This window comes from Rhinolophus ferrumequinum, chromosome 9 (assembly GCF_004115265.2).
Source record: "Rhinolophus ferrumequinum isolate MPI-CBG mRhiFer1 chromosome 9, mRhiFer1_v1.p, whole genome shotgun sequence".
Taxonomy (NCBI): Eukaryota; Metazoa; Chordata; class Mammalia; order Chiroptera; family Rhinolophidae; genus Rhinolophus; species Rhinolophus ferrumequinum.
Window position 1 is genome coordinate 12,417,483 of NC_046292.1, and position 26,737 is coordinate 12,444,219.

Here is a 26,737-nt window from a genome sequence, read left to right on the forward strand (position 1 = left end):
CAAATGCTTTCTCTGGGGGTTGCCCCTCTCATGGCGGGAAGCCTCGGAAGAAGGGGTTTAAGAGCTCTCCTCTTTAAGCGCTAAAGAGAGATCCCTCCCTGAGTCCGTTTTTTCCTATCGTCCGCTTGGCATTTAATAATGTTAAGACTTATTAGAGCTGGTAATGAAAACTGGGACTGCTGAATGGGAAACTGTGTAGGAGAGGGGTGTAATAGCTTCCAGGCATGGTAAGAAACTATTTATCCGCAATCAGTCCTCACTCTCAGAGTTTGAAGCACAAACGTTAAGTTGAAGGGTTTTAAAGCAGATTAAATTGAGCTTTTATTTCTGTGCACTTTCATCTCTGAACAGCTCACTCCTGTTCCCCTTGGGCTGATATTCATGAGGCTGTTCATATCTTTTTTTTTTGCTCTTATCCTCGTTAAGACTGAGTTATTAGGATTGTTGGTTGTGAGAATTCGCAGACTGCGGCGGATAGGAACTCCAGGGCTCCAGCCGTGCTCCGCTCACCTGGAGAGGGAAGTGGACAGTTCCTTGCCCTCATCTACTTGGACTCTCTCCTCCTCACCCCTTCTCGGAGGATTAGGGGAGAGACCAGCCAGGGACCCAATGGGAAAGGGTTTGAGGAGGGACGGGAAAGAACAAGATTTTCCCAACCTGAACCCAGGGAGACTCTTGTAGGAAATTTGATAGGGGTTTGAACAGAGTCAAACCATTCTTCTGAGGGAGTGAGTGTGAAGAAATCAGCAATAACAACAACAACAACAATAATAATAATAATAGTAGAAATAACAACAGTAACTAACAATAAGAACACCAAAACCTCATGCATCTGACGAGGCACAAACTTAGGCTGAAGCTGACCAGATCAGACATGGGGCTCCACTTGGTCTCTAGGATAGAAAGCCCACTGGGGTCTCAATTAATATGAAATAAGGGGGGGAAGTCACAAGTTTAAAAAGAAGAGGGGGTTAGTTCAATTGGTTAGAGAATGGTACTGGTAAGCACCAAGGTTGCCGGTTCGATCCCCGCCTGGGCCACTGTGAGTTGCGCCCTCCTTAAAATGAATGAATGAATGAATGAATGAATAAAAAGAAGAATGTTCATTTCCCTTTCAGGGATAAAGTGCCAGTGCGACTGTCCACCCGAGAATGTGCTGACTTCTCTGGTATGAAAGACCCTCTGAGGAGGGGGCGGAAGGGGTGTGTGAGGGATGCAGACTGGTGTTTCTTTGTATTTTTCCTTAATTTATTTTTAAAGCAGCAAACTTATACAGGTGTGGAGTGGGAAATGACGGAGAAGATTCGGAAAGGAGGGAGAGCCCGGAGTGTCGGTTTTAGACACTTGTAAAAGGAGGTGGGAAACAATTTAATTTGGCAGCAGCGATAACTGCTAATGCGGTTTTCGGTCGTTTGCTACACTGGAGGAAGCTGTTTTGATTGTGTGTACAAGGCCCTGCCAAATTTAATTAGGCTCCGGGGGAGCGAATGAATAGGGAAAGGGGGGCACGACTCCCCTCTGCCCACGTCGGTTTTTTTTTTTTTTCCAGCTTCACACCTGGAAGGGGCATTGTTTACCGGATAGGCTGGAACTGGAAAGGGAAGAGGAGGAGGGGGCGCAGAGGGAGAGGGGCCTTGGAAGAGGGAGCAAGGGAGGGGACCAAGATCGTCCATTTATCAAGAAACAATCTGCATTGATTTAAACCAACAAGTTCCCTCCTCTGTAAATGTGTGTTTAGAGAAAGGTAATTGACACTCCACCAAATCAAAGGATTACCCCGGGTTGGCAATCTAATCAAACAGAGTCCAGGCGGGATTTGAAGCTGTTCAAAGTGGGATCAGCTTCGCATAATGGGGGCTCGGAGGAAGATGGGAGGTTGTCAGGCAATTCCCCGGCTTTAGGCAGCGCTCGGCGGTGGATATTCAGTGAGACCGGGGGGGGGGGGGGGGGGGGGGGCGGGGGCGGGGGCGGGGGCTCCGCGGGGCCGGGGGAGGGGGTGGGGGGAGCCTAGAGCGGAGGTGCTTGGGGTGAATATCCCGGGGGCGGGGGCTCCTGGCGCGCCCACACAGGGCACACAAGACTCCCCCTTTCTTCCCTCCATCTGCCCCCCAACCGAGGAGGAGAGAGTGGGAGGAGGGCGCTGAGACTACCGGGGAACAACAATGAGAACTATTACAAAGGGCGAACACTGGCGCTCGCTCGCTCGCAGCCCCAGAACCCGCGGTAAATAAACAAAGTCGGCAAACTGTTTGCCAGATAAACTCGTGCCTAAATCGAGTGTGACGGGCCAGGAGAGAAGAGACAGAAGGAGATAAGGTTGGAGGGGGAATGAACGAACATAATAATCTAATAGAATACATTTAGAGAACAAACTTGAAACAAGGGAGAACAGGCGAGCAGAGGGTAATTATCCGCCCCAGAGAGCCAGGAAAGCCGTTGGAGTGCTGGGGGTGGGGTGGCGGGACCAGAGCCACCGAAACGCTGCGTGTTGGGAGTGGGGGTGCCATTAGTACTCTACAGGGAACCAGGAGAGGGTCCCAGGGGCGCACAAGGGAAGGGCTCGGCTCCCAGATTGAGGTTCCCGCGAAGCCCCTCTCACCATCGCATTGCTAAACAGGGTGGGGTCCCCCGCTGCCAGGGCTTGCGGGTTTTATGTTCACCTCTGGGCACGCACTGCCACACACACTGGCTGTTTCCAGGCGTTTATACCTAAAATACCCCCGTGCATGGCACAGCCGTGAAAGGAATTAGATATTTACCAGTTTGAAATAAGCCTGGCTAAGAAGAAGAGAGAAGAGAGAGAGACCTTGAAAAGATGAGACTGAGGGAGGACTTCAAACGAATTCATCATTTGGAATGGTGGACGGGAGATTTACCAGACAGTATTGGGAAGTTATTTAGATATTAATAACACATTTTCCTGAGGCGCGACCACGGCAGCCATCTGCGCTGCTCTCCGAGCTGTTTGGCTGGGTGAAATATGGGCGTCTCAAATGTTGGGAAGAGATAACGCAATCAGGCTAACCCTGGTCCTAAGACGGCATCGCAGCGTTAAACCCGGATTAACCTCTCCCCCTCCCCGCCGCCCCCTCCCCTTTCACAGCTTTCCAAAATTTTCAGTGGAATTTACATGGAAGGATTTAAAAGCACATATAACAGCAGCCTTAAAGCAGTAAGGTGATTATTTGGGCTTTCTTTTTTTCTTTTTAGTGTCTTCCAGAAAATGAGAGTTGTTACATATTACATTATATATAAATAATATTACTATAGAAAAACATGTTTTGATATAGGGAGAGAGGGCTGAGCAAATGAGATTTCCTTCCAGGTGGCCTCGTTAGAGTTCCTATTTGCCATCATGCAGCAAAGTTGAAGAGGCTTCATTCCTAATGGGAACCTAAGGATATAAATGTGAAAAGTACCAGACCTCAGGCTCTGGCCCTGGAAGGTCTGATCTCAAGCCAAACAACTCACAGCCCAGAACAGACAGAGCGGGCTGCCGGGAGCACAGAATAGAAACCCAAAGGGAGGTTCTCCAGGGGCTTTGGAGCCTTGAAGGCCAGGACAAAGGGGGGCACATTCCAGGAATTCCAGAAAAAAATAGCTCATCTCCCTCTCCCACTCCAGACTAATGAGGTAATTTGGAAACTCAGTTGGGGATGGGGACGGGAGGGAAAATGGAAGGTTGGGGTGCTCCCCTCAGTTTTTGCTGTCCTAAGCCTTCCCTTCCCCCAACTCTGGCTGAAAAGAGGAAAAGGTGGAAATGGGGTCAGCGCTTTCTGACCTGCTCCAGAGCGATTGGCCCCGGCTGGGGTCGGGCAGGGGGAGGGAGGGAACTTGCCTTCCCAAATCGAATCAAGGCAGAACGGTGACCTAAGGGGGAAACTTCGCCATTAGTAGATAGATCTCTCCAAAACTTCAAACAAAGTGGGGTGGGGGGGTGGGGAGGCGAGGCGAGGCAAGGAAGGAGTCCGGAGAGAGCGCTGGGTGGGTGGGTGGGGGGCTAAGAGCATGAGAAGGGGAGGGGCCTGAAGGAGGAAGAGAAGGGGTCGAGGGCAAAGGGGAAGTGGGGGCCAAAGGAAGGGGTGTCGGGACGGGAATGCCAAAGGGGGGTCGGCTGCACTTGGAACTTCAGCTCTGGGGGAGAGAAAAAGTATTGGGGGCCGCAGCAGTCTCGGGTGGGTTGAGGGGAAGTTGTGTGCGCCTCAAATCACGCTGGGAAGAGGCCCCGAGAGCCCTCCCGGGTGCTTTGGGGGCTCGCCTGCTCCTCTGTTGGTCAGCGGAGAGAGGGTGGGTCGCAAAGGGCCGCGGACCTCTGCAAACTTGCTGCGGATGAATTGGTTCGATTTCCCCGAGACTCCTGGCCATCTAATGGCTCTTTCCAGACTTGGTCGCCTGGGCCCTGGGGGTCCGCTGAGTCCAGGTGGAGACCAAGAGAAGGATAGGCAGAGAACAAGGAGACACAGAGCCACAGAGATGGGACGAGAAAGAGTCAGAAAGGAGGAGGAGAGCGTTGGAGGTGGGGGGGGAGCGGGGGGAGGAAGAGGGGAGACAGAGAGAGAGAGAGAGAGACAGAGAGAGAGAGAGAGAGAGAGAGAGAGACAGAGAGACAGAGAGAGAGAGAGAGAGACAGAGAGAGAGAGAGAGAATTCAGAGCGAGAAAGAGCGCGGGAGAAGAGAACCTGCCTAGAGCGTTTGAGACGCTGAAAAATGCAGACGGACCAAGGGAGGCTCCGGGCGTCAGGAAGAAAGACAAAGAGACACAGAGTCACCGAAAGGCTGGCCCTTGGACAGACAGATCTTGAGAGACCGCGGGACCCTGAGACAGCCCGCGGGAGAGCGCGGGCGGAGAGGACGAGCGAGCAAAGCCGGGCTGCGGCAGGAGGCGGGCGAGCCGCTGTCGTCCTTTTGATCCTCCGCGGCTTCTCCTTATCAGAAGCGCTTTCGGTGACACTGGCATAAAGGCAGTTCATCATATTACAGGGCGGCCCGGCGGCTCGCCGCGATCCCGCCGCTTAATTAGAGGCGAGCTAGTCGGGCCGGCAGGCGGGAGGGAGGCCGACCCTTAGGCGGGGGCCCGGGCTCTGGGCGCTGAGAAGGGGCTGGCCCGCGCCCCAGGCCGAGTCCGCACTCGGAGCTAGTGGGGCGGGAACCCCTTTTTTTCGAGAGTCGCTAAACAAACAAGCCAGTGAGAGAGTTTCACTGCCAGGAGAGTGAGGCTCGCCGCCTTCCGGTTTTTAGCAACCGTCCCTCCTAAGTTCTCAGTTTCGGCAGGGATGGCGCACAGGCCAGCAGCCTCACTCCATTGCTTGGGACGCTGCAGACTGGAGGGTGAATAAGGGTGAAGTTACTAGAGGGCCAGCTGAAGGCTTCCTGCTGCTCTGGGTCCAGTTCACAGCCACTAATTCCCAGCGATTGTTAGATTCCCTGTTCCGATGGCCGGCTCTACCTACCTCCATTTAAACCCAGCTGTCCAAAGTAGAAGGGATGGGCAGAAGCTAAATGCATCGTGGTGGGCCCAGGAAGAAGGGTTCTACTGCCCATCCTGCCCCCATCTCACTAGCAATGTAATCTGGGACTCACTCACCCTCTCTGGGTCTCAGTTTCCTCCCGTGAAAAACCAGAGACTTGTACTGAGACAAAGATTCCTATCCTTTTGCGGGAGCCTGAGCCCCTGTGAGAATCGGATCAAACCTAAGAAACTGGTCATTCACACGCTGTTCATACAGGCAGAATTGTGCAGCCAGTAGACAAGGGTTTCTGGGCCTCTGTGGGCCACACCTCATTAAGAGCTCCACATGTGCACGTTTTTGGTGACTCCAGTAATCTTGAGGGAGTTTCTGACTCCAGAAGCAGGAGCCCAGGATGAGGAAATGGATGGTGTGGAGGGGAGGGGCTGTGGGGGGGTGAGGCTGAGAGCCTGCCCTCAGCCTGGTTCTTGCGGCTTCCTCACCTTTCGGAAAAGATAGCACAGTCTAACCCTCCCCATTTGGTTTTTGGAAGGGTCCTTTCTGAGGTTGTTATATGCAGACATAAGCACAAATACTGAGCTCCCCCGTTTGTCCCAAGGGAGGAAGAAAGGAGGGAGGGGGAAAGGAATGCAGGAAGGAGGAGAGAAAAGAAGGAAGGAAGGAAATTTCCTCTTGGGGGGTGAATGTCTTCATTCTGTAACAATTTGTTGAGCACCTACTACGTGTCAGGCATTGTGTTAAATGCCTGAGACAAGAAAGAAGATACCTGCCTTCTGAGTCAGGTGGTTCTGAGTCAGGTGGTTGAGACAGAAAATGAACAAGCCCACGATAAACACACCTGCCTCAGTGCCTGTGTTTGGTGTTTACCTGTATCTCCAAGTGCGCAAGCCTCCTGGCCAGGTTGTCTGTGTCTGTGATTAGTGTGTGTGTGTGTGTGTGTGTGTGTGTGTGTGTGTGTGTGTGCAGCTCTGTGAGCACATCAGGATGTGTTTGGGGCCCGGGCTGAATTTGGCAGACAGCCCCCAACCCGACGTAGGGAGTCGCAGGCGTCAGCCAGGACCTCGCAGCTCCGCGGGTTCGAGCGAGCAAGAGGAGGAGGGAGTACCGGCTGAACCGCGGGTCTCCGGAGCCTCCCGCCTTCACTGCGCTCTTTGTCTGAAGCCGAAAAACTACCGAAGATCAAAGAGGCCCCGGACCCGACAGAAAAAGGGGTGGAGCGTCAGGCGAAAGAAGTAGCTTGGAAAACTCCACCCTGAATATTTCTGGGATCCTTTCGGTGGGACCTAGACCCAGAGGAGCCCCCAAAAGAGTGGGCGGCCACTTTCCGCGGGGCCCTCTCCACGGTCCCAAGCCTCAGCGCGGTGGAGAGGGACCACTATGGTTGTGGGTCTCTAGGTGACTGGGGAAGGTGGAGAGAAGGCAACATTTGCAGGAAGTTTTGTAGGTGTACGAATGTCTGCGAGGTGTGTGGTGTATACTTTGCCGTGGGAATTGTGGGTCTGGGATCAAGTCCTGGAAACTTGTCCTAGAAGCCCACCCTGTATTTATCTGTGCTGCATAAACACGAAAAGCAGGTTCAAGCTCGAGTTCGTCCTCAGAGCGAGAACTTCGGGGTTGGTAGGGGTCCGGGGGAGTCCTAAGGAACCTCCTGGAACTCTCTCGTTCCCCGTGGAAGCCTGCAGAAGCGCCTCATCTCCCGCGCTCTCTTGTGACCACTGACACCACAAACGCCGCTGGTCCAGAGGCAGGACGCAGATCCTGGCGCTTTCCCCTGACTTGGCACTAAGGCCCCACTCCCGCGCTCCTCCTGCTTGCAATTTTCCTCCTGGCCTGCACTTCTAGAGCTTGGATTCACCATAACGAGGGTCCAAAAGTCCGATGATAAAATAAATTCCAACGGACGCGTGTGGGAGAAGAGCGCAGCCAGGAGAAACCCTTTCCCTCTGCTTTTTGCCGGGGCCCCAGTCTATACCCCTTCTTCCATTCTCCTCCCTCCAGCAACCTGAAAATACCAACATTCAAAATAGCTGCCCGCACCCTCCCGTCTTTGGTGGTGGGGAAGATTCTTAATTATTGTGCTGGCATTTACTGGAGGTGCTGGGAGTGAACCTAAGAAAAGAGGCTCTGGAACTTTCTTTAATGAATTCACCTCCTTCGGGGGTCAAATTGTGTCAGGGTTGGGACTTTCCCTTCCTTGGCCTGTACAGGCGACTATCAAGTTTAGCTGGTGCATTCATTTGTGCACCGCGAGCGATTACCACTGTAAATACCCCCTTTTACGGTTCCCCCCTTGAAAACAGAAAAACGAAACACTTTTCCCCTCCAGGCTGCGTGGTAGATGTGAATCCCGGGAGTCCATCTTCTGATGTGGAGCCTTAAGTGACTTCCAGTGCCGGAGCCTCAGTTTCCCCATCTGCTTAGTGGGGATAAGGCCTCCTCCGGTCCCAGCGCAGGAGGAAATAAGGGCCGGGAAGGCACTTTGGAAACTGGTCAGCGGGTCCCAAGAGAGGGAGGGAGGCTCCAAGAGTTTCTCCTCCTCCCCCTGGCCGCCCTCCTCCCTGCCGCTCTCCCGGCGCAGTCCCCGCTCGCGCCTCAATGGCCACTTTAGAAATACAAACAACTTTAGAAATAAAGTAACCAAACCCCCGAAAGAGGCTTTGAAGGGGCGAATGCCTGGTGGCGCTTTACTATGCTGTGGGCCGAGGCCCCGGCCTAATCCTGCTTTCATTTTCACCGACGGCCGCGGGGGGAAGCGCTCCCGGCCTCCCGGCCCCTCAGGAGGCTGATTAGGCCACAAAGAGTCCCCATTATCCCGAAAAGAAAACCGGGGGGCGGCGCGGGGCGGGGGGAGCGGGCCCGCCCGCGCCCGGGCTATTGACTTAGTGGATGAAGTCGAGAGGGGCGCGCTGGGAGCTCCGGGGGGGAGGGCACGGGGGGAGGGGCGGGGCTGGCCCTGCGCGGGAAGGGGCGGGGAGACCGAACAAAACACGACGCACAAAACCCCACAACAAAACCCAGCTCCGGGCGAGGGGAAGCCAGGCCTGTCAGAGGGCTTCGTCTGCTGAGCTTCTGCTGGGTCAGCTGCCCCGGCGGCCCGCCTTTGGGGTAGGGGGGCAGAGGACGCTAGGGTCGCTTCCAGGCTGCCTTGAGTCGGTGGCTTTCTTGGGAGGGGGTGATGGAGGAAAAGGTTACAGCCATGGAAACCGGAGTATCTATTGCTTAGTGCTGTGTGACTTGGGAGCTGCACTCTAGCTCTCAGGCTTTCTCTTCCTCCTCTGTGGACCTGAGGGGTTGGATCCAAAGGTCTCTAAAAGTCATCGCAGCTGTGGCCCCCTGCGGGTCTGTGATCAGTGATGTCTGGTGGGCAGAGGCCACTCCTCTGAGATCCTCTAGAGGAGGTGCCTGGGTGGGTGGCAGAGAGGGGCGATGAAGGAGAAAAAGGAGCCCCACCTCTAGCCTGAAAGATCTGGGTAACTTTGAGTGAGGTGCCCTGAGAGCACAATAGTGTCCCTGTAGTCCCGTGGATGACAAGTCCAAAGTGCTTTGGGAAGAGTCAACAATATAATTACATCAAGTGCAGGGCTAATTGGGAGGCTGGATAAATTTTACTCTCCAATCCCTTCCACCTCCTCTTCTCCCCCAAGGCTACTTTCAATCTAGAGGCCACTCTCCTATGACTTGAGAAATAATGGGGGCTGTAAGTCTGCTGGTGGGGTGGAATGGGGACAGGTACTCAGCCATATGCAAATGAAAAGCATCCTTCCCTGTCTAAAAGAAATAAGTGGCCCCTATGGGCAGCTCCTCATTCAACAGAAGGCCGGGGGAAGAAGGCAGAAACAAACAGAGCTGGTTCTCCTCGACCAACAGCCACTGTTAGACAAGTTCTGTCCCCACCCCGGTAGAAACTGAGCAGCTTTGGTGAGCAGGGTGGGAGGGCAGGGCTGAGCACTATGTGGTGATTGAAGGAGATGGTGGAAACATCTTCCAGGTGTAAAGGAGGCAGGTGAGGGGCCGTGACACAGCCCAGTCACATCCATCCCCTCCCCAGCCATAGCTGTCCTCATCCCCTTGAAATAGGGCAGTTCTCAGCCCTGATGGGATGACTAGGAAGTGCTTTGAAGGTATCTGGTTCTTCATCTGTTCACCCCACAACTGTTTATTAAGCCCTACGTGTGTGGGCTGTGCTGGGGTGATACTGCTGGAGTCCAGGTCATGGCTCTTCTAGGCTGAGTTAAGGAGTTATGATTGATTCCAAGGGCAGTGGGGAGCCAGAGGAGGGGATTTAGGTCAGGGAGTGATGGACTGAGCAGAGAATGCAATGAAAGGTGTGGAGAGACCAGCCAGGAGGTTAATGCTATAACCAGGAGTGAGAGGGGTGCAGAGGGGATAGAAAGCAGAGGATGTGGAGAGAGGTGTAAGGAGAGGGTGACCCCGGCCTGAGATAGAAGGAGGAAGGGGAGTGGCTGTGCCCAGACTCCTCTAAGCCGATGACCAGGTGTGCAAAGCCTCTGGCTGGCTAGGAGGTCAATTAAAGGGACCTTGAATTCCTTTCCAGGCTGAGATCCCAAAGGATGAGTCAGAGTGGAACAAACCTTAGGGGTCATCTGGTCATTTGGCAGATGGAAAAGCTGAGGTCCAGAGGGCATGGCATGAGTGAGCCCAAAGGAGGGAAACGTTGTGTTGCAGAGGAGCAAAATAAGCTGGTTGAAGTCTTGCTTCCAGGAATTCAAAGGCTTGGGGTGAGGGCCGCTTCCCGTCCCTGCAGTCCAGCACCCTTTGTCTTTAATGTGATAATGTTTTTAAGTTTCATTTCACAGAGGGGGAAACTGAGGCACAGAGATTAGCCCAAGGATATAGCGGGAGGAGGGGCCTCTCCTAATAGGGTCTACAGGACTCTGACGCCTTTACCCTAAGTGGCCTGAAGGGCACAAATCCAGCTGCTCTCCTTGCCCCATCTGGACAATTGCAGCCCTGGCACCCTCCCCTGTTCTTCATGAACCCTAGATCCGCAGGCCCAGGGGAGACTGGCTCAAGCCCGTACCACCCACTAACACCCACACTCCCAGCACCCGTGAGCCCTTCCTGGGATCTGGAGAGTTGACAGATGCCACAGAGGAGACCCTTTGAAGGGTTTGTTCATCTCCTGGGAAAAGTCCTTTTAGGAGCAAGAAAAAGAAAGCCCCGAGGGAAAAGAACTGCAGTATGATGACTAGGGCTGGAATTCAGACCTTCCCGTGAATGGCCCTGGCTTTAGCACTAGCTGCTGTGTAACTCTGGACAAGCCACTTAATTTCTCTTGTCCTTGCCCCTTTGTCTGAACAATGGCAAGGCATGAGGAGTCCAGTGGTTTCCAAACTGTGTCCCATGGCACCTTGGGGCTCTGAGCAGGTGGCAATGTGGCAGGTGAGGAAGCTTGGAGCTCTCATCTCAAGGCATGTATGCACTGGCGGAGGAGGAGTCAAAAACCAGCGTGCTCTCCTTTGATAGAGGAGACTCTGGTGAGACAGCGCTTTGTCCTAGGGAGGAGCAGGGACCACCTCCTATCTGAGGCCGCTCTGGAGGAAGGCGAGGAGAGAGCCCTCTGTGGGCGCCTGGAATCAGAGCCCCAGGCTGTGGTTATTGGTCTTCAGAGATAAGCTGATATTGCTTATCTGGTGACAAATGATTCCCCTCCTCATCTGTTTCCCTGATTAGAGAACTTTCTCTCCTGGCTGGGAGGTCTTTTTCGATAATAGGCATGGCTGGTGTCCAGACACTGGGGTCTACCTGCCCAGCTTGCTCTGTGACCAGAGGAAGCACTTAAGCAATCTGTGCTGCAGTGGGGCACTAGTGGTGTGGCTGGATGCTGTGCCATCCTGGCACGGTCCTGAAGGGGGATTCAATGCAGCGTGTGGGAGATGGAGAGACCCATGAGCCAGGAGGGCAGAAGGATGCGCCCGAGTCACTCAGGTGCTTTTGCAAAGCATGCACACCTGGACACTCTCTTGATTTGGGACACCTGAGGGGAGTGGCTTTGGGATAAGCTGCCTCGGTTGAGAGCCACTGGTCTAGTGTAACATCCTGTTTTACAGATGGAGAAACTGAGGCCCAGAGAGGGAAAGGGGCTTGTTCCTTGTTGCACAGCAAACTGAGAGCAGAATCAGAACAAGGACCTGGTCTCCAGACTGGCAAACCAGGCACCATGAATGGAGCATTCTTCCAAAGTCACTGGGTCCCTCACCTTTGATTATTGTCACCTGCCCCGTTGAGGGTCTGATCTGCAAGGGCACCAAGCTAGAAACACGGGACCCCGACAGGGCAAGACCCCCACCTGCCCTGCTACCCCCAACACCTGCCTACACCCTGGGGTTGGCCCCCCCAACAGTCACTTTCATCTCAGCCCTGGGCACTCAGCCCTTCATTCAAAGGGAGCCTCAGGGCCACGAAAAGAGCACTGGGCTCGGAATCAGCGAGACCAGGTACAGCCTCCCTGCTGCGGGTCCCCTGAACAAGTCGCTTTACCTCTCCGAGCCTTAGTTTTGTCATCCATCCAATGCGGATAAAAATCACAAAAGGAGCAAATGAGTTAAAACACAGAAAAGGTGGCTGGCACCTAGGAAGTGCCTGATTAAACTGAGAGAAAAGACCTGAAAGTAATTTGTGAAGAATAGATGATCCCCAGAAGTTTCTAATCTGACAATTCCCCAAGGCAAATGCACACTGTTCGATCAGGGGCTCTAAAACATATATGCATATAGTTTTATCCTATGTCTTTGAAAGATTTATTCCAAAAGGAATATGTCCTTATAAAATTGCAAATCACAAAAAAAATATAATGCTAGAATTGAGAATCCTTCTTCCCCAGAGGTCATCTTGCTGAGTGTGGGAGTATATCTGTCTAGATTTATATATCTCGATCTCTATATCTATTCATTCATCCATGTATCTAGATATAAATATAGATTTAAAGGAAAGTGGCTTCATATCAACTTAACCTGGGGTTGATAGAGGCTTCAGGGGTGAACATGAAGCCTAGGAGTGGAATTCTTAACCATGCATATGTGTAAAGCTGTGTGCATTTCCCTGGGCAGGGATCCTTGGCTTTTCCTGGGTCTCCTAGGACGGGGGTCCCCAAAAGGTTAAGCATCCCATGTCAGGGGATTTGCAGGTGTTTGTCCTCTCTGCGGAGGGGCAGCAGAAGCCCCCTTCCCCCTCCCCCTGGGACTCTCAGTACCCACCCCTTTCCCTCTTGCACCTGCTGGGCTTCCGGCCTCCTCTGCTTCAAAGCGCAGGCTGGGCTTTACCTGCCTCGCCTCTGAGAAAAGCAGCAGGTTTGAAAGGGGAAGTGGCATTTCAGGCACTTAATTAGACCCAGGACAAGAATGGAGGCTGGCTCTAGGGTCAGGCCAGGGGGGATTGTTGGGGGATTAACACCCAGGTAAACCCATCAAGGTTCACCCGCCCCTTGGCAGGAGGCAGGGAGAGAATCCGGGCCACAGTGGAAAGGCTGGTCAACAGCTTGGACTCACATTCCCGAGGGGTGGGTGTGTGTGCAGGGAGGGCAGAGGCAGGAGAAGGGAGGGCCCCTCCACCTGCCACCTCCCTGCCGCCACCAGTGCCTCAGGAAGGTAGAGCTAGAACTTCCACTTTATTCTCACAATATGTGCCAGGCAGTGTTCCAGGGGCTGGGAGTACAGCTGCGAACTGCACAAGGCCCTGGTTTCATGGAGCTTACACACACACACACACACACACACACACACACACACACGGCAGGTGGGCAATGAGCATGTCCACAAATAAGATACTTTCAGAAGGTAGACAACGATTTGAAGAAGACAGAGAATGACTGACCTGGGAAACTGGTAGATGGGTTATCAGGGAGGCCAGCCCATGGGAGGTGATATTTCACCTGAGAATTGGATGGCAGGAAAGAGGAAGTCATTTATTGAATATCTCCTTAGGAGAATAGCCTGTTGAGAGCTGGCTGCATTGGGTTAAGCACTTTACAGGAATGAGTTCATGAAAGCCTCCCAAGAGCACCTTGAAAGAGGGATTATTAAGGTGCTCATTTATAGATACAGAAACTAAGGCATAAGCTCATGCCTCCACCCTCTGAGCACAGACAGGCAGGTACGTCTCATTGGAAGCCTGTGCTCAACTTGGCACCTCTTGCTACGTGTCAGGAACTGTGCCAGGTGCTTTATATGCCTCATCTCACTTAACCTTCCCCCAGCCCTGCCTCTGGGTATCTATTATCCCAATTTTGCAGATGAAAGCGGAGCTCAGAGAGGTTTGCTCAGCTCCCTAGAATCACACAGCCTTCAAGTGTCAGAGCCAGTAATCAAATCCAGGTGCCACAAACTCTTCCTGCTGCTCCGTATACCCCAGCTTTGTGGCCAGTCTCTGACTTTGGAATGCCCTCCACTAATTCATAGGGGTCTGTGCCCCTAGGGAGTGGCTTCCCCTGTCTCTAGAGCCAGGGGCTTGTCCTTCACAGAAGATTCATCAAGAGGACCTACTGATTTGTTTTCTTTCATGGGGTGTTGTGCCCACATGTTTGACTTGCGCCTGGAATTATGAACTGAGAAATCCCAGTAGGCCTTGGGAGTGTGTTGGAAGATAGATATTGGGATATCTGTTAAGGGAACATTCTTTTTTGTGAGTATTTTGTTGTTGCCACTGTACAGTATACACATGGTTGCTGATGAAGCATATACTGGGAGTTAGGAAGGAAGTAGTGGATCCTGGTTATATCAGGTGGTGAGTTTTGTCTTTGGGGGCTGGTGTTTGGGTTTGTCCTTGTGATACCAAGTGTGGATATGTTTAGGGGTGTGTGGTTGTATCAATATGGGTGTGCTTCTGTTGGTGCTAAGGGGTGGATGTCCCTGTGTGTTGCTGGAGAATAAGGGATACGTGCACCAGCCATGTCCATTCCACTATGCATAGGTGAAGGTCAGCGCGTTTGTCTGTGATCTAAATGTAACTGCCCCCATTTTACAGAGAAGAAACTGAAGCTTAGAGAGGTCAAGTCGTTTGCCTGAAGTCACTTAGCCAGTAAGTGGCTGGCTGAGCCAGCAAGGGAAAACAAGGCTGCCTTCAGTATCCAGCCTCTTTTCCCTGCTCCCCAGGAAAGGTTTTAAGTGACAACAAAAGGTTTAAACGCGCCAGCGAGCGGCAATGCCGCCTTTGGTCAGGGGCCTGGCGGACGTGTGTGCGGTCACATGCTCCCCATTCTGGCGTCTCAGCCTCGGTCCATTTCCCCAGCCCCTAGTCCAGCCCTGTCGCACGAGGGCCTTTCTTTCTGGGGATTGCAAATACGCCAAAGATTAACGCCCGCAGCTGGCTGCAGCCTTGAACAATGGCAAGACCTAGGAAGTGAAGAAATCGCCAGAGAGGCACAGCAGCTCTGTCCAGAGAGGCGGGTCACAGGGTCTACGCGCTTGACTCGGAGTGACCCGTCCCCTTCCTGCCCTTGTCTACTCCTGCCCCCTGCCATGCTCAGAGCTAGAAGGGGAAACAGTCTGTAAAGAAATTCTCACTAGAAAGAACACGTCTCACAAGTCCACCGCCTTACACCCGAGATTAGGGGAAAGTTACAGAAGAGGAAGGGGGCACCCCAGTGGCAAATATCCAATACATAATTGAGAGAGAGAGAGAGAGAGAGAGAGAGAGAGAGAGCGCGCAAGCGCTGGGTGGGGGGGGGGGGCTTGAAATCCCAGCTGGACGCTGTGACCCAGCCTAAGATGTCTCCAACTCTGTTCTCCTTAATGGATGACAAAACACGACCTAATAAGGCAAACCAAGGCCCAGCGATGCAATGCCTTTCCCCTTCCCCAATCTCCACTCACCCACTTCCTCCTGGTGAGCGGCAGGGATGGCAGCTGTGAGCTGAAAACATCACGGACTACCCTGGCTAGTGGAGAGAAAAGATGAACCACTTTGGGTGGACTGGAAGATCGCTTATGCTGATCTGCAAGGCTGTAATGATTAGAGAGATCGTACTCGTTTCCAGCTGGGATGCAGCTCTCAGAGCAAACTTGGGATTGTGGAGGACCTACTGTGTGCTGGGCACAGCCCCTTAGGCCTCACAAGACTGGGCACATCACAGGTTTTACTCATCCCATTTCACAGGTGAGGCCCAGGGAGGTTAAATCACTTGCCCACGACCAGGGCTAGAGAAAGAGGCAGAAGGAGTTTGAATGCGAGCCTCTCTGGCTTTGGGTCCAAGACTCAGGTCAGCACCCAGGTGGCTCAAGAGGGGCCAAAGGGAGAGTTAATCTTGCTTTGCTTGTGTCTGCCATGCCACAGGGACATGAGCTTCTAGGCCAGAGCACATATATTCCTTTTTGGGGGGACATAATGATTATGCTTTTAATTTTAACTCTGCCGTTTCATCTGGATGGTCAGGTTTGTGCAAGCTCCTTCCCAATTCATCTTGTTACTGCAAAAAATAAATAACAGTATTTTAAACGAACACGCATGAACCTCCCTGTTGGCAGCCGGAAGCCAGTCTCTTTGGATTCCAGTTTGTACGGTCAGAAACGAGGGCTGTGGCCAGTCCCAGCCCATGACTGGGAAGCTTAGAAATGCAGGTGGCGCGTCCCCTCCGCAGATGAAGCCACTTAATTACCACTTAATCAATATGCAAACAAGTGCCAAACTGGGTTTGAATCAAATTTCTCATTGGGGACCCAGTGGGGGAGGAGAGTCCAGCAGAAGAGGAGCCCACCAGGGGTGGACTGGTAGGACGGGGGGCTGCAGGATGAAGAGATGGGTTTCAAATGGGACCCAGGTACCCCAGGGGCTGCACAGAGGCCCCGGCAGCCCCCCTCCCCTGTGTCTGGCGTGGGGCCCAGCTCCCATTGAGGGGAGCCGGGGTCCGTGGCTCAAGGCTGCAGTCAGCGGGAGGGTTTCCAGGCCTGTCAGCTGAAGTCTGGCGGCCTCCACTAATTCATTTGACTCGGAAATCTCAACTTGACCAGGTCCCCCCTCCCGTCTTTAAAACAAACTCATTAAACTTGTCAACACTCATTAGGCCTGTAAAACATTGAACTAGAGCCACTGGGGAGAGTTGGAGAGGGTGTGTGTGTGTGTGTGTGTGTGTGTGTCTGGAAGTGTGCACTGCAAAGCTGAACCAGGCCCCTGGGAGACCCACCTCTGAGGCTTGGCAGGGGCAGAAGTCAGATTGGTTTGTTCATCGACTTCCTTCTGTATCTGCTTTTCATTGAAGGCAGAACAGTGTGGGGGATGAGGCCAAGCCTCACCGTCAGACTTGAGTTAGAATCTGACTTTGCTCTCCTGCCTCTCTGACGTGGGCCAGTTCCTTCTCGTCTGTGCCTCAGTTACCCCATCTGCAATATGGGTATTCTAATAGTGGGACCCATCTCATTCTGCTGTTGAGAAAACAATGTGCATAAAGCCCTTATAACAATGCCTGGCATATTTTAAGAGTTCAACTACTGGTAGCTATTATTATCTATTATTAATAACTTAAAATGTAAGAGGCAGTTTAGGTTAGAACTTAAAAATTTGCATTTGATGAGACTCAAGTTTGGACCTCAGCTCTTCCTGCTATGAGACTCTGAATCAGGTATCATTTCTCTGAGCCTCAGTTTCCCCAAGTAAAATGAGTACAATAAAATGCGTGTGAAAAAATAGGGTTGTAGTGAGAAGTGAGTTAACACAGAGTCAAAACTAGTGTGATCTCTGGCACTGTAAGAATACGAGGGGTATCCTTGCTTCTGTGTCCCTTCCCCAATTCAACTAGCTCCCCCTAACTTCGTCATGCAGTATAGAAGGCAGTGGGTAGGGGCATGTCTAGCTCTCACTCTTTGGTGAGGAGGTGGGGGTCCTTTCCTACAACCTAAAGCAAAGCTGAAGAGAATATAGGCTTCTGGGAGAGGGGCTGGGGCTTGAAACCCCACCACAGCCTGAGGGTGGAGGTTCCCAAGGTCTTAGAAGCAGAAGTCTCAATTAGAGAAGAAAAACTGCTTAGAGGAGAAAACCAGGCCCCTCTCCTCAATTTAAATAAAACAACACACTTCTAGTTTTTGAAACCATCTGATGGGAAGGAAACCAAAGGACCCCAAATCGAAAAGAGAAGCTGGAGGGAGAGCTCCTGTCTGCTTCCAACGTGTTTCCCTAAAAAGAAGACCTAGCCGCACCATCAGCTCTAATGCGTCTTTTGGAGCAAAAATTAATATAAGACCCGGTGTTATATTATATTGTTATAGTATAGTATAGTATAGTATAGTATAGTATAGTATAGTATATAAGACCGGGTCTTATTTTACTATAAGACCCCGTCTTATATTAATTTTTGCTCCAAAAGACGCATTAGAGCTGATGGTGCGGCTAGGTCTTATTTTCAGGGAAACACAGTAAGCCACACTTTCCTCCTAAAAAATGCTACCTCTCTCCCCTGACTCCCTGCAGCTACCAACTCAACCTTCTGTAACCCCTGCCAAGGGGACCAGCTCCAGTGGCCCAGGGACACTCAGATGACAGCGGACTTCAGGCTCCATGAATAGCGGTTTTGTCTGGGCTCCCATTTAGGATTTGTGGCTGTAGTTGTGATGTGTTCTTTTTCCCTTTAAAGTGGGGTGTCTACGGGCTTTCTCCCTCTCTCCCAGTCCCCTTCTTATTGAGAATGCCTCCAAAAAAAAAAAAAAAAAAAAAGAACCCACGCCGGCCTTCTGCTATTTTTCTTCTCTGAAAATGAGAACATCAGCTATTGAAGCGGATTGATGAACTCTTCCCAAAAGTTTATTAAGGGAAGGTTAGACAAAGGCCCCAAGGCCCGGCAAGCAACTGAGCAGTCAGTATATATACTGGGCCCTTTTGTCCCCCCAGGCCCGACGCATGAATACCTCTCAATGGCCCTCTTTAGAGTGACAAGATCAAGCCAGACAACGGCTTGTTAAAAAGGACTGCGGGCGTTTTCTCTTTCCCCAGCCCGAAGCTCCGCCCCCCACCTCGCCTGCATTAATGTACATCTGCAGCAGGAGGAATAATCAGCTGGAATTCTGTCGGTTTTGTGTGGGTTTTTCTTTTTTCCTAAATACACCCTTCCCGCCTCCTCCTGGTCCCTACCCCCACCTGCCCTCCACACCACCCCCCACCGTCCTTCCCGTCCCCTCCCCCAGAGGCCCTGCAGCCATATGTTGCTGAGCCCAGTCCGCTTGTGCCTTTGAGGGACCCTAGGGTGGGTATTTCTGGAGGAGTGAATGGGGTTCACACCCCTGTCTCTTCCTGTCTGTCCTTAACGTGGCCACCACCTTTACTGAGCACTTACTATGTACAGGGGCTGCAGGAGGAACTTCTGTATGTCATCACTCCTGTGAGCTTTTACATCAAGGTAGGGGTGACTTCCCCCCAAGTTATAGATGGGAAAATGAGGTAAGGAAGGAGAAGTATCTTTCTCAGGGAAGTTTTGAGCAGGGATGGGACTCCAGGCCTGGCTGACTCGAGCCTCACCCTGGTTTTCAGCTCCTGCACTCAGGATGGGTTGAGGTGCAAAGCAAACCTTATCTCTGCTTCTATGCCGGCTGCAACTCGGTCAGCTGAGAGAGAAAGTGTTCAAGAGGCCTGAACCCCAGAACACGGGGCTGGGCGGGGTCGTGTGAGATCTGACTGGCGTGCTGGGACGTGGCCTGGGGAGAATTCTCTCTTGGTGATCACTGCTGCAGGAGAAGGCGCTGGGGCTCAGACAAGCCACAGTAGGTGGGTGGGGGGGGACCCAAAATTCCCTCCAACTGGGATGGGGAGTGTGTGTACATATGTATGTGTGTGCACGTGTAGAAGTGTGCATGCATGCACGTGTGTGCTTGTGTGTATGTGTATACGCGTATGTGTGTAGTGTGTGCATATGTGTATGAGTATGCCTGTGCGTATGTAGTGTGTGGTGTGTGTGTTCGTGTGTGCATGTGGAGTGTGTAGGGGGTGCATGTGTGTGTACGGGTCTGTGTTCTGCAGATTCCCTGTCCTAGTGAGTTTCATTCTGTGCTTCCAGCTCCTGTGCCAGATTAGAACTTTCTTGGAGGCCAAGGACTAGTTATTCGATCTTGATCCCTTCCACTCAGTGTCAGTACAATGCTGTATGCAGATTAGGTACTCACTACATGCTCTCTAAATCTAGAACTTTCCTGAGCAGTGTAGGGGAGAGGGGCAACCAGGCCTCTGCTGAAGGCTCACGCTACCCCTCCCTCCCCTCCTCTTCGCCTTCCCTCCCTCTCTCCCATCCCACACTCCTCTTCATTTGGGTGCTGCAGGAGTCTGAAAAGGGAGTGTCTCTAAAGATCACGGGCTAGAGAATTGGACCTGTATCATTGACCTTCACCTTTAGAACAGCTTTCCTCCGGTACCTGCCGGGTGTGTGTCGGGGGTTGTTAGTGCTTTCCTCCCGGGTGGTTTTTCCCTGGGGCGAAGGGCAGGGAAGGGGGCTTAGGCAAGTAGCAGGTGGAAGAAAATCGCTCCTGCCTTTCTTCCCTGGTGGACGACTCACTGGGACTGTCCTGGTTTTAGCACAGAGTCCCATGTCCCAGAAAACCCTCTGTCCCAGGATGGTTGATTACCCTAATCCCTGGGGCGCAGGGACAAGTCTCTCTGCCCCCTTCCCAGTGAGACATGGGTATGGCATCCTTCAATGGGGTCCTGGACTGGGTGGGAAGGGAAAAGGGGCCACAAAAGGACGTTGAAAAGTACGGCGGGCTCTGCTTTTGCGAGGCTTTTCCTTGGGGAGGACTCTTGGACATCAGCGCTTTGTGCTGGGTGGCTGAATGGGACGTCCTCTCATGGGTGCCTGGAGAACCCATCCTTCCCATGAAGCCTCTGTTGGGGGAGGGGCCCAGGTTCTGATTTTGGGGTGGGCGCTTGGCCCTTTGCTTTAGACTGCCTGGAGTTCCAATCCTGGCTGGGTGGTTTTGGGGAAATCATCACCCTGCCTGTGAAACGGCGGTGATACCACTCAAATCCAAATCTGCTCAGAACAAAGCAGGCCTCCACCAAATGTTCAACTCCTCCCTTCATGTCTGCTCTGCTTGTCCCCCAGACCCCTTAATTTTTTCTGGCTTAAGGACAGAGTTGGAAGACAACGGGAAATCCAGATGCCAAATACATCCAGAGAGACCAAGGTGGGGGTTGGGGAGTGGGGTTTGGGGAGGCGGGGAAGTGCCTGAAGAATCATTATAACTGAGAAATCTGCCTCCTCCCCTCCCCCTGAGATAAGAGTCCCTATTTCATGGGAGATTCCAGTCGAACTTCCCTCCAGAAAGGCCTGTGACCCCTGACTCCTATAACCTGTATTTAGCACCTTCAAAAGCTCCCACTAACCCCAGAGAGGTGACCTGAGCTGGGACCAAGGCAACAGAGCAGGCAGAGCTATAAACAAGCTGGCTCCTTGGGCTCAGGAATCCTGAGTGAAAAAACAGAAGGGCACTCTGAGGTGGGCCGTCCTGGACTGCAAGCACGTGGCTGAGGGGGGATGGGCAGGGGTGGGAGGATGCTCAGGAGGTGGAAAGAGTCAGGGGAGAAGAAGTGGGCAGCCCACCCCGCCATGAGGGTGTATTGCCTCTCTCTGATCCTCAGTTTTCTCACCTGTAAAATGGAGCAAAGCATACCGTCCTCAGGGGTTTTTTTGTAAGGATTTAGTGAAATAATGTAGGTAAAAGCAGCTCCCATGAGCCTGGAACGTAGTAGGGTCTCAACCGTGCTCCAGGGGGACAAGGAAAAGGAAACTGTGCTAAAGCAGGAGGCACAGAATGGGGGATGATAGGGATTTTAAAGAGTTGACATTCTGATATCAGTCCGTCAATGTCTTTGTTGAGCACTAACTAAATGCCAGGCCCTGGGTGACACACAGAACTAAGTGGGAGTGTCCCTGCCCTCAGGACCCCCTTGTTTGGTGGGGGAGACAGACAGGCAAGCAGATCCCCCCCATTCAGTGTGAGAGGTCCCTGGGCTGTGGGGGCACGGGCTGTAGGAGATGCAGGCTCTGGGTGTCATGAGACAGAAACGAATTTGACTTTATTTTTGCAAATCCATTTCCTGTGCATCTTTCCAGACACTTTGTGATCTCTGCTCCCACCACTACCATGGCCCCCCCAAACCTGCGGTGGTGCGCCCACATCTCTTGCACTGACTGCAATTCTCCCCCATCTTCTTGCTGGGAAAGAAGAGGCTCTCCTTCCAGGTCTTCTGGAAGTCTGCATGGAGCTGAATTGTGTCAGTGTAACCCTGTCCCTTGCTCTGTAGCCTCAGGCAAGACATGGCCTCTCTGAGCCTCAGTCTACTCATCTGTAAAGTAGGGTGAATGATACCCACCTCACATTGTTGGAAAAAGCCAAGTGTCTGGTGATGTGTCTGGTCCTCAGAGTGTGGGCACTGGTGCCAGAGGCAGGCCTGCTGCCATGTTGGCTTCCGGCTGCACACAGGGACCAGAGCTCAGGCTCCTGGGGCCCAGCCTGGCCTTTGAAACTCAGTGCAGATCCTTATTACCGCAGTTAATTCCCTGGGACAATGGTGCTCAGGCCTGCCCTCTGTCCGGGCCTTCTAATGGCAGTGGGTAGGCGGAGGGCGGTGTCCAGGATGGGGGTGGTTAAGTGCTGCCTGTTTGTTTATGGGCATAGGAAGCTTTATTGGTTTTACACTGTTTTGAAAACAAAGAACATTTCCAGGGAGGGGTGGAAGCCAGCCTCCTGGAGCTTAGAGAATGGCAATATTTATTTTTTGGTTTTTGATTGAACACAGCCTGGTCTCTGCCTGCTTCTGTGTCTTCAGAGGTCTGCTCTGGGGCTGGACAACAGGATGGCAATTTACTGGGGAGAGGGTGGGCACTTAGGGGCTAGGGCAAACGCTTCTCTTCCGTGAGCTGCTATGGGCTGGACGGATCCCGAGTGTGGGGAGAGGGAGCTGTGGTTTCCCAAAGCCTCAAGTGAGCAAGTCTGAAGCCTGTGACGACAGGGGGCCTGGCAAGCCACTCGTCCTCTCTGGGCTTTGCTGAGCTTGTCTTCAAACCGAGCCTAAAGATGATGAACCCACCCTAGCCACCCTGCAGGATGGGCTAAGTAACAGTCGTGTGAGGACATGAGGCATCCTTTCTGAAGTCATGCAGTTGGCTCCTTTGTTCCTTCGTTAGTTCATTCATTCATTCACTCATTCAATCACTTATTCTCTTGCCCTGTGAGACAGAATGCAGCTTCAGGTCAGACTTCTGCTTGGAATTAGAAAAATAAAAAGGAAAAAAAAAACACAAAAACCCTGGTTTTTAACATCCAAAAACATTTTATTAGCTCTTTATCACACAAGAATGACAGCTTGTTGGGGAAAAAAATAGTCAAATGCTAGAAGAGTATAGAAAGTATTACTAAAAAGTTTGCCATCCCCTCCTTTCTACCCTCCAGAGTTCAATACTGTGAATAACATGGGACGTACATTTCCATACACATGTTTATTTTGACAAACTTCGCTTGTGCAATATGCCTGTTCTAGACTTAAACAGTTAATGTGTCAAGGAAGTCATTTTCTGAAAGCTGATAGAGACTGCTCCCTCCTTGATGCCTCACCAGTGATGGATTGTATCAGCTGTTTTGTCACCTTGATCGGGCAGGTGAGAACTGATAGGCCTGATATACCTGTGCCTGTCACTTTCATCTGTTAGCCCAAGGAGCCACTGCTGACCCTACTTTACAGATGATAAAAACCAAGGACCAGGGAAGTAGAAGGTTCCTTCAGGCCTCCCGCTAGCAAGTCGCTGAGCTGGAATTGGAAGTTGGGTTTTTCCAACTCTTAAGTCCTCTGGAATATTCTTGGGTGTGCGGAGGAATTGGCCCCATCCTAAAATACAACGACTCAATTCGGAAGACAGACTCCAGATAAGAACGCAGCCTGGCCCTGTGGTGAAGGATAAGCAGGGCTGACATCGTCCCGACAGGCCAGCACCTTAACGTGGCCCTGAAGTGAAGGCCAGCTGCTACCAGCCCATCCAAGATTGCTCCCGAGTACCACAGCCTTTCCTTTTCCCTCCTAGTGAGAGAGAAAGGAGAAGAAAGGGAGGCCAAGGAAACCTGCCCCTCATCCCCTGGCATTAAGAATATGGGATCTTGAGGCTGCAATTCCCTTTCCCAATCTAGGGTCCTAAAACTCCCACCGACTCATTGTACTAAGACTGGGACTTAGGGCTGGAAAAAACTTCTGCTACATCAGGCCCTCCTCATATGTCAGCTCTGGAAGCATCTAGTCTGACCCGCTCACTTTCACAGATAGAGGGGCAGAGACCTCAGAAAGGTTAAGTGACTTGCCCAAGGTCACACAGCTAATTAGCGACAGGGCCAGGACAGATTCCATCTTGCTGGAAAGATGATCTCATCCCTCTGAGGCAGTGGTGACCTCTCTCCTGGCCCCCACACAGCCTGTAGCCACATCTGGGTTTCCCCTTCCCAACTGTTGAGTTTTCCAAACCCGGAGGAGGCCAGCAGGCATAACAAATGGGGAGCTAGTGACCTGGAAAAGGGAAGACAAAGCCTGGCATGAGGGAGGGCAGAGGACAGGAGCTGTTCCCAGGGATGAGGGTGAGGCAGCCATACTGGACGTCCGTTACAAAGGTATCGCGGCCCTCTCCTTGGGTCAGCGCTTTACAGTTTACAAAGTTCTTCCGAGGCTGTGATCCTCACCCTTTGCGAAGGAGCTTTGTCACCCCTATTTTACACATGGGGAAATTGAGGCCCAAAGGGTGACAGCAGTAGCTCAGAGTCAAACAGGAAGTGATAGTGGCAGACCTGGGTCAGGGAGAGCTTTGGGCCCATCTAGTTCTCTGCCCCTGTCTTATAGATGAGGAAGATGAGGTCCAAAGGGGGAGAGGCCAGGAGCTCCCTATTCTGGGACCTGTGCCCCTAGACGTATGCTGTCCTCTAAGACGTATGACAGGGGAACCCCAGATCCTGAGGAGAAATAGGATAATGTTTCCTTTCCCAGGGAACATGCCAACCTTTTGACGAGGCCTCGCCGGAGATGCCACCCTTTGTTTCCAGTTATTCTAAACATGACAGTGTCTGGTGCTGGTGGAGCTTCCAGGCTCCAGAGCCTAGAACTTCTAGGCTCCTAGAGCTTCTAGGCTCTAGGTCAGCTGGATCCGATCCCAGTCCTGACTCTGCTGTGTGTCCTTGGGAAAACTACCGCATCTCTCTGGGCCTCAGTTTCCTCACACACAATGTGGAATTCCATTATAGATAGAGTGGGTTTGATGACATAAGGCACACACACAGCTTAGCAGAGAGACTGGTCACAGTGCTCAGCACATGCGGGTGGCTGGTTATTTTTCTCAACAGGGCGGACTGAGAGGGGTTGAGATTAGCCCTGCTCTCAACCCCAGTGGCTGGACAACACACCTGTGACACGTGTCCTTCAGAGGTCTCAGGCCAACGCAGAAGCCCAAGGGACAAGGTGTCCTGTGCCTGGAGTTAGACAGACATGGGTGTGGGCAGGCTCAGTGGCGTTTCAGCCGCAGAAATGGTGACGTTTCCTATAAAAGAAAGAAAGGAGGTGGTTATTTGCACCTTCTCTCCACAGAGACTGTGCCAACTCAACTTATCCTGTCTCAAAATAATAATGTAATTTGGAGGGGGACAAACCCAGCTCTACGGTTCAGGGTTGAAGACCGACTCCAAACCTCTGGCCTGTCCCCACCGCCTCTATACAACAGTGTCCTGGTTGCTGTCTGGGGGAGACCCTGAGTGCCCTCTGGCCTGTGGGGACCTCATGGGCTCTCCAGAGAAGTTGTTGGGTGGGGCGTGGTGTACTCTCTGACCTGCAAGTGCCACATTCTCTCTAATAGCTGCCCAGTATATCCTCAGGACTACGAGGGGGCCTGCACTGCCATCTCAGCCCCAATCTGAGTCAACTCCACGCAAGCCCTGACTGTGGGGAAGGCTGTCGGGTGGGGAAGGGGTTAGTGGGGCCTAGAGTTGGCTACGGGAGGCACCCGGCCAATCATGAAGCCCGGACACCTCCCCATTCATTCCCTGGCAAAGTCCTTGGAGGCTCAGCCCTTCACCCAGGTGGTGCGTGGCAGCATTCCACCTGCAGACAGGCTTTGAAAGTCAGTGATTTGAAACCAGGGAAACCAAGGCCTCATGGGCCTCTCAGAGCAAACAAACTTTTGGCAAGTTCAGAGAAAAGCAAACTGGATCAAATTTCCCCTCCGACTCACCTGGGGAAGAATTCAGACCGCTTGGTGGTGGCATCTGGAAGCTTGGCTCCAGTGGTTGGCTTTTAGGGGTCAGGGGTCACCAAGAAAGACTACTGAGACATTCTACAGCTTCCCCATAGCAGCTGGTTCTAGGACTCAGGACGACTAAAGTTGGGCAGTTCTTCCTTTAGTCTGCCTTCATTTCCACGTGGTGCATGCAGATCAAAAGATGGCAAGACTTCAACCGCTTGCCACAGTTCAGCAGCGGAATGAGGAGTTGCGTTTGAGTCCTGACCCTACCGCAGCTAGCCATCTGTGCTGTGGGGCAAGCTGCCTTATTGCTCCGTGTCTGTTCCCCGCCTGTAAACTGGGGAGAGTGAAAATACTCACTCTGCGGCTCTTGATGAAGTATAAAATCCCACAGAAAGGGGAGGGGTGGGGAGAGGCTTGCTCTGTGGCTGGGCTTCACCAGCATCTTTCCGAGCGTTGCAGGGGAGGGGAGGATGCTTCAGTCGGCACATCCCCTGACTTCGCAGCGGCCTCATAAAGGGAACCCTTTTCCCAGGAAGCCAGACCCTCACGTAATGGAGCACACGGAGGACAAATTCAGCAGATTGATTCTGGAGAATGCAGTTGGAGGGACTGAGATTAGACTTAAGGAATTGTACACCTGTTAGTCTCTACAAGTCATGAGGTCCTGGGGGTGAGGAGGAAGATGAGCTGGGTGGGTGAGAATGTGGTAGAGGCAGGGGGATAGTGTAAATGGCCTCCCCAGCCCAATCCCAGGAGCTCCTGCCCACCTGTCAGCTTCAGCTGGGACCCTGCCCACTAACCCAGCACCAGGAGTGGGGGAGGGTCCAGTCTTTGCTCTTCTCTCCTCCCCTTACCCACCCCCCAAGGCTGATGGGACACATGCCCCTTCCTGTGGTTCCCAATTCTCCCCTTCCCTTAGAAATCGCCAGGACTCCTCCTCCCCCCACCCCGTCTCTTAACTAGCCAGCCTCAGGGGCTGACTAGGAGATGGGAAAATGCAGAGCAAAACCTGGGAGGGCTAGGACTGTTGGTTCTCAGCACTGGCTGCATAGGAGATTCACAGTGGGAAGCT

The 26,737-nt window shown here is 52.5% G+C and overlaps 1 protein-coding gene across 3 annotated transcripts in view; it reads left to right on the forward strand.

Annotated features, from left to right (window-relative positions):
• Window positions 1-26,737, forward strand: part of PAX7 (paired box 7) — a 98,370-nt gene that overhangs the window by 7,205 nt on the left and 64,428 nt on the right. Inside the window, exon 5 of one of the 3 annotated variants that reach the window (XM_033115023.1) lies at window positions 22,645-22,650. The exons of the other annotated variants lie outside the window; for them this stretch is intronic. Within the exon in view, the coding sequence (XP_032970914.1) occupies window positions 22,645-22,650 (6 nt within the window). The remainder of the gene's footprint in view (window positions 1-22,644; window positions 22,651-26,737) is intronic. 3 annotated transcript variants of the gene reach the window in all.